The sequence below is a fragment of the Triticum urartu genome, chromosome 7A (genome assembly GCF_056163025.1).
Source record: "Triticum urartu cultivar PI428250 chromosome 7A, HENAU_Tu73, whole genome shotgun sequence".
In the NCBI taxonomy this organism is placed as follows: Eukaryota; Viridiplantae; Streptophyta; class Magnoliopsida; order Poales; family Poaceae; genus Triticum; species Triticum urartu.
Window position 1 is genome coordinate 151,806,107 of NC_141879.1, and position 7,750 is coordinate 151,813,856.

Below are 7,750 nucleotides of genomic sequence, written 5' to 3' on the forward strand. Positions count from 1 at the left end.
CCGCCGCAGCGCCTCTTATCGCCCGCCGGCCCGTTCCGGCGAACTCCAGCGTCGCCTGCCCGTTTCGACGGAGTTGGACACAAAACCTAACTTTTTTGGGGTGGCAAAACCAAGACGTGTGCACGTAGGAGAGGGAACGATGGATGAAAATAGCTGGACCAATTTTCATTTTTGAGGAAAAAATAGGTGGGCCAATTAATTGCTTTGAGGCCCACTTAGGCACAGGGAGAGGGGGCACAAGGAGAGGCGTCAACTGATCCTGCGGGCGAGGAGGTGGACGTATGAAAACTTCTGTGACGAACGAAACAGACGAAATTTTGTAAGTAAGAAGCAATCACCCCTTTAATAGTAGGTATAAATTAGGTACAGAGGTACAAATACAGATGCAGATTTGTAACATGTGCACGGGCTCATGAGACATGCCAATTAGCGAATACGGTGGGTGACAGCTCTAGTGAGGTTTGTCAATCTCACTAGCCTTGCCAATCACAACTAATTATGAGCATATAATATTGATAGAAGTGCTTTTCATAATTTTTTAATTAACTAATTTAATTACAAAAAAATAGATGAGCATCTACATGGGTTTTAAGAAGGTTTCTTACATAGGAAATTAATTGGAACGGGGTTCATAAGTTCAATAGTAGCATCACCAAAGCAATGGTGATACATACCTCCTAGTTGTATCTACTTTCTTGAACATTTTTGCTTAGTTTTTGTCACCTAAGCTGCCAAAGTGAGTGAAAGCTAAAGGTACCGGCGTTTGTTTTTCTCAACAAGTGTAAAATCGTGTTTAATATTGTGTAGGAATACAAGTCCAGAAATAACACTTCCGTGCAAGTTATCAAAGGGAAAGGGCCCCTCCCACAGATGGACTCTAGGGAGGCCCACGGGGCATGCGCACTAAGGAGGGACACCCATGGGGATCCGCGTGGGGCCCATATGGCGCCTCGACCACTCCTTTTGGATATACGATGCCCTTGTCCTCCTTACCTCCATAAAATTTATCACATATTCTTTTCATATAAAGGAGAGCTACCCCCATCGTTGTTCGTCATCCTAAAGGTTTTGTGGAGGCGAATGGGCTGTTTGGATTGTGACTATGTTTGCCTTGTGTTGCCACATTATTATTGCCACACTTGCCTAAATTGAGTTGCTCAAATTGTTAGCCACACTTTGGATTGCCTAAAGGAATCTGGCCACACTTTTTGTGTCTATAATATGTGGGGCTCACTGCTCATATAAAATTCCTTGCCTTAGGTGTGGCTAGAACCAAACACCCACCTAACTTGGTCAAATTTGCCTATGGTGAAGTGTGGCAAAGTGTGGCTGGAAACCAAACAGCCCCGAAATCTCCCCCGTCTTTGCCACCGACTCCATCAATCCATTTTCCATCATCCACATCATGTCGTTTGAACATGCTATTTTTTTGGAATGTTTGAACATTATCATGCTTTAATTGACACACACACACACAATATATATATATATATATATATATATTCTAATTGAATCATTTATGAAAAAAATCTAGGAGGTGCACACTAAGCATGTTTTTTAACACAGTACAGATGCAAGTGCTCATATCAACACGCACGCGCACACCCCTATGAACGCACACATTGCACGCCTACCCCCATCAGCACCTCCAAGAGACTGAGCCGGCATATCATCTTGAGATTTTACGAAGTCGCCGTAGGCGTCTTGTAGTCGACGATACTACTGTCCTCCTAACCATCCAACCACAAGTTAGTTCGCACACCACACCAAGCATGTTTGGTTGATTGCTCCTTCCATGTCACAAAGGCATATCATTTTGGATATTGACTCGATCTTCAAGATTTCTCTACAACCACTAAAATTTGCTTTGTTCGGGTTTAAAGGACCCCCCCCCCCCCGGAAGTTTGAGTATAACTTTGATCAAAATTTGTCTAATAAATTATTGGCTATATTCCATGAAAAATATACCATTGCAAACTTCTTTTGAATATGAAATCAGTAATATACCCACTGGCGGAGCTTAGTGCAAGCAAAACTGGGCTGTGGCCCGCCCAGTTTTGCTGCAAACCAATGGGCCATAGAGAAAAAAAACGTTGGGCTTTCTTCAAGCTGGCCCGCCCAGTCATTCTGATGTAGCTCCGCTAGTGAATATACCTATGTGACATACTCAAATTTTTGGTTAAAAATATCTTATACTTCCTCCGTCTCAAAATAAATGACTCAACTTTGTACTAACTTTAACGAAGGGAGTATTAGTTTACACAGGGAGTATAACTCATATTTGATTGCTGAAATTTTTGGTTTAATTTAGGTTAAAAATTTGGGCAGGGCCAAAAAATCATGACAAAGGAAGTAACAAAAACAGTGGTGACAATATATTTTTAGAAAATGGCTATGTTTTTTAACATGGTACATGCGCAAATGCTCACAAAAACGCACATACACTAAACATTGATTTCTATCTTACCAAGGACTAAACACATGCAGAAAAAGGACCAAGCACATGATGCAAGAATACCAAAGTAAGCCAATTTTGAGAACCAAATTGCTCACACCCGACACTACTCGCACCAGCAAGGAAAAAAAACAACTCCTCTCCTGATTGCAGCCTCGCCGTTGGCTCTGCGACCGTGCATGCATCGGCTGTAATATATGTGAGCAACTAGTTAACGAGCGCTTCTTCGGGAGCCTCACAACGATCAGCGCCATTTAACGCGCTCTCAGCTATTTGTTATGTGTCATGCTCTGGGCGCTTTCTCTGGATTTTATTTTTTTATTTTTCCACACGTGTTTTTTCGATGTTTTTGGTTTTTCACCGGTCTTCCTTAACTTTTCAATTAAAAAATTAAAAGAATGCGCAAAAAACATGTTTTTTTCCGCAAGAGTCAAGGTTTTACTTTCGCGAGAGTCACGGTCGTGCCTCTCGAAAAAAAAACGCGTTTCCTTTTTTTTTCTTTCACAAGAGTCACGGTTTTGCTTCCGCGAGAAATACGGGTGTGCTTTCGCGAGAGTCACGGCCGTGCCTCTCGGAAAGGAAAAAAATGTGCTTTCTATTTTTTTTTCTTTCGCGAGAGTCATGGTTTTGCTTCCGCGAGAGTCACGGCCGTGCCTCTCGAAAACAAAAAAATACGTTTTTTTTCTTTCGCGAGAGTCACGGTTTTGCTTCCATAGGAGGCACGGGTGTGCTTTCGCGAGAGTCATGGCCGTGCCTCTCGGAAAGGGAAAAAACGTGTTTTTTATTTTTTTTCTTTCGTGAGAGTCATGGTTTTTCTTCCGTAAGAGGCACGGTTGTGCTTTCACGAGAGTCACGGCCGTGCCTCCTCGGAAACGGAAAAAATACGTTTTCTCTTTTTTTTTCCTTTCATGAGAGTCACGGTTTTGCTTCTGCGGGAGGCACGATTTTGCTTCCACGAGAGGCACGGTTGTGATTTCGTAAGAGGCATGAGTGTGCCTCTTTCAGAAAGGGAAAAAACTCATGCTCCCGCTTCGGTTTTTTCGTCCGGTTTTTTCGTGCAAAAAAGTTCATCAAAACCTATCAATATGGAATCTAGTTTTGAAAATCTCAACGCGAGGAATCCAACGATGAAAGCGGTTCGAGATTTCAACGCATGGTTTGAGAGATAAAACGTTTTGAATAAACAGATTTACAAAAAAAGGAAAACTCCCAGGTTGCGACAAGTGGCGCGCTCGCGCATGCGAGCGCGCCACTTGTCGCAACCAAAAGAATTTGAGTGATCTTTGCAACGAGTATTTCTTAATTAGTGATTTCAGTAATATATGGTGTGTATAACAGCGTTCTTTCTTTGAGAACAAATCATGGACGTCGATATCCACCACACGTGTGGTATATTAGACATGCGCCCACACACCGTGTGTGGTATGAACAGAAGGCAACCCGTGTGTGGCATGAGCAGAAGACAACTCACACAGGCTGTGTGTAGGCGGATATTAGAATTGCCCACACATGTGGGCGCGACTACTTCGTACCACACGCCCAACAAGTACTACTCATTTTCACTCCGTGCGGGTGGCACGAAGTAAAAATGCCCACACGTCCTGACGCAGCTACGTTAGGTACTCGCAGGATGACGATTTAGTTGTCATCTTGGATGGCAGATGTAGTTATCCGGGATGGCAAGTGTAGTTTTAAAAGCATGGCAACTCTATCTGTTTTGGTTAACTATAGTTGTCATGTCTAATTTATGGTAGTTGCCGCATGTAATTAAACCGTAGTTGTCGTGTGTGATTAACTACTTGCCACATATGGTTAAACAGTAGTTGCCATGTGTGTTTACCTAATTGCCACGTGTGGTCCAACCATAGTTGCCATGTATGATTAATCATAGTTGTCATGTGTGTTTATCTGGTTGCCACGTACGCGCAACTATAGTTGCCATCTAGTAAAGAATCACAATTGCCATGTGTGTTTATCTAGTTACCACGTTCGCGTAATTGCAGTTGCCATCCACAATGCAAGAGTGTCGTGTGGGCGAAAAGCAGTTCGTCCACGTGCGCATGGACTAGATCGTGGCTGTGTGGGCAGAAACTAGTTCGCCCATACAACACAGCTGGCGAGCAGCATGATGCGGGGCGTCTGGGCAAACTCTATAACGCCCATACACCAGCCATGTCTTATGTGACATGCAAATTCTGTCTTAATATGTCAAGATTTGTGTAAACTGCATTGGACGATAATCCATATATGTAGATGAGTTATAAAACTACCACATATGTGGACGTTTTTCCGCAAATCATTCCTAGCGTAGAGCAACCTCTCTCAGCAGATCAAAACCTACCACGACCCTTGCGCCCTGATCGTACATTAACAAGCACGAATCGCGAACCTGTGGTCTCCCGGTCTCTCTGGAAGACTCGAGGCCCCACCCATGCTCTCCAGAACCAATAGAAATTAGAAATTCTCTATAGCAAATTACTGTGGTATGTAAAATACACATAGAGGAAAAAAGAAAAAAGGATCCTAATCCTAGGGTTAATCAATTTTAGCTAGTTGATGGGAAAATACAAATTAATGGTAATGGCAGTGTCATGAACCTTCTCCATCTGATTCAATAAGGGGGAATTAGCCTTCTTGTCAAATGGCTATCCTTGACAAAGGGTACCATTTATACCATAATCTACAATGTAGCGGGTATAGTTTAGTGGTAAAAGCTCCTTTAGTTTTTTTCTCTATCTAGAAGTGGAATAGAATAACCCGGTTGAAGGGTAATGATCATACGTCTGTAATGCATTGTATGGTCCAGAATAGGTCCTATTCTTCTACCTTTTCCAGGTAGTCGATGGCTATTCACAGCTACCACCTTAACACCAAAGAAGAGTTCGACCCAATGCTTTATTTCTGTCTTAGTGAATCCCGATTCGACATTAAAAATATATTGATTCTTTCCCAATAAACGAAGACTTTTATTCTAAACCCTCCCCCACCCCCCTCCCCCACGAAATCTCTCCCGCTCCCCGTTTACAAACCCCCCCTCCATTTCTCACCCACTCCGCTAGAATCCAAATTCGCAGCAGAGAGGGGAGAGAGAGAGAGAAGAGAGCGAGGCAGGGAGAGAGAGGGACCATGGCTTCCGCCGTCGCTCGCAGGGGTGCCGCGCTGCCCAGCCTCCTCAAGAAGCTGCTCGCCAAGCCGTCCGCGCCGGGTGCGCCCGTGTCCTTCGCGCTCCGTCCCGCCGCCGTCACCGCCGCCCGCCGCCCGTACAACACCCTGGGCAAGGAGGGCCGCCTCTACGACGACGACGACTCCGACTCCTCCAGTGGCGAGAGCGGCAGCGAGTACGAGGAAACCGACTCCGACGACCGCCGCCGCGCCCGCGACTTCTTCGTCCCCAGCTTCTCGCAGGGTATGCCTCGTCGCCTGTCCCGAGACGTTTGTTTGCGTTTGTGTTAACAACTTATCATCGTGGACCGGATCGGGGTTATGATCAGCTTTTCTCGTTCTTGATTCTCCAGACGTGCTCGACCAGTTCGGCGCGCACACGAGCCTGAGCCGCCTGCTTTCTGCGCAAGAGGACGCTGCCGCTCCGACCGGCCTCTCCTCCACTGCCGGGGCGTCGCGGCTCGGACGCTGGGTGTCGAAGGTGGACGACGACGCGGTGTACCTCAAGGTGCCGATGCCGGGGCTGGGGAAGGAGCACGTGAAGGTGTGGGCCGAGCCGAACGGCCTGGTGATCAAGGGCGAGGGCGAGAAGGAGCCCTGGGACGGCGACGACGACTCCGCGATGCCGAGGTACAGCCGCCGCATCAAGGTGCCCGCCGACGCGTTCAAGATGGACAAGATCAAGGCCTTGATGAAGAACGGCGTGCTCAGGGTGACCGTGCCCAGGCTGAAGGAGGAGGAGCGCAAGGACGTGTTCCAGGTGAAGATCGAGTAGGGAGGCGAGTCCAGTAGTCGTAGTGGTAGTGCTCGTGGAAGACGGATCGAGTCGAGTAGTGGTAGTAGCAGTGCTCATGGAGGATGGCCGGCGCGAGAGTGTGAGAGACGCCTTGTTGATGTGGTCATGTTTGGTGTCTTTCTGCCCTGTTTTGCTTCGTCGATCGTCCTGGATCGTGGTTTCTGATCGACTGGTGGTGAAATTTGTCGCGAACTCCGTTAATTTCCCAAGTATGGCATATGGTGAACTTTGGTGGTGAAATTGGTCATGAAAATCTGTTAATTTCCTCAAGTTTGGCATATGATGAACTTACTTTGGTGGTGAAATTGGTCATGAAACTCTGTTGATCTCCTCAAGTTTGGCACATGGTGAACTGATCTGGTGGTCCTAAAACTTTGTTGATCTCCTTAAGTTTGGCGTGCTGGACTAATTCGGTGGTGAAATTGGTCATGAATTTCGTTGATTGTCTCTCAAGTTTGGCTTGATGAGCAACTTTGAACTGTTTTGGTGGTGAATTTGGTCATGAACTAGTGGTGATTTTCCTCGAGTTTGACGTGATGAACGGATTTGGTGGTGAAATTGGTCATGAAACTCTGCTGATTTTCCTCAAGTTTGACGTGATGAACAGAACTACTTTGGTGAAATTGGCGAAGAAACTCTGTTGATCTCCTAAGTTTGATAAGATGAACTGATTTGGTGGGTGAAACTGCTTGATTTCTCGCTTGCAGCCTTGTTATAGCTAGTAGTCTCGCATGTCTATATGTTTTCGCTGTAGCTTGTGCTGTTTTCTGTGTCCTGTCTGTATTGGCTTGGTTTTCCCAGACCTGGTACGCTTAAGCTTTTCCTATAAACAGCTGGGCATTCGTGCCTCTTCTCTACAAAATTGCTTGATTTTTTCAAGTTTGACGTGATGAACTGAGCTGGTGAACGGCGGGGCAGTTACTGAATTTGCTTGCTGTTCCGTGAAATTTGTGTGCTTGTCCTCTGTGTTTTCTTGTAAGAACAGTAAATGTTCAGTTTGTAGTTCTAGCGTTCTTGTGTGAAGAGCCATAGAAATGGGGCGTTTGTATCTCATGCTTTGTGATTCTGGAACAGAATTATATGCACGAAGAAAGAACAGCTAGACAAAAGAAATCCGCCCGTTCTGCGTGTCACTTCACATCGAGAATTATAACAGAGATATCAGGAACTCCCTGTTAGTGCAGGTTTCCCAGTGTACTGCATTTTTTGTTTGAACGGGGGAAATAGCATTATCGGCTCAGGTGTATTGTATCGTGTGGATTACGCAGCCATGCCAATTAGCGTTTTGAAGAGCAAAGATTATAGGGCACTGGCTATTTCTATAAGCTTAACTGTTA

At 45.5% G+C, this 7,750-nt stretch overlaps 1 protein-coding gene across 1 annotated transcript; it reads left to right on the forward strand.

The window, feature by feature from the left end:
* Positions 1 to 5,476: 5,476 nt before the first annotated feature.
* Positions 5,477 to 6,683, forward strand: LOC125520560 (26.2 kDa heat shock protein, mitochondrial). Its single transcript, XM_048685513.2, has 2 exons — positions 5,477 to 5,861; positions 5,971 to 6,683. Exons 1-2 carry the CDS (start codon positions 5,582 to 5,584, stop codon positions 6,390 to 6,392), a joined length of 702 nt encoding a protein of 233 aa, XP_048541470.2. The 5' UTR covers positions 5,477 to 5,581; the 3' UTR covers positions 6,393 to 6,683.
* Positions 6,684 to 7,750: the final 1,067 nt, after the last annotated feature.

What these genes read in the sequence shown, in the direction of transcription:
- LOC125520560 (XM_048685513.2), top strand. Translation starts at nt 5,582, where the DNA reads ATGGCTTCCGCCGTCGCTCGCAGGGGTGCCGCGCTGCCCAGCCTCCTC. An exon ending in CGTCCCCAGCTTCTCGCAGG is followed by an intron (nt 5,862 to 5,970) that starts GTATGCCTCGTC and finishes TTGATTCTCCAG; the next exon opens with ACGTGCTCGACCAGTTCGGC.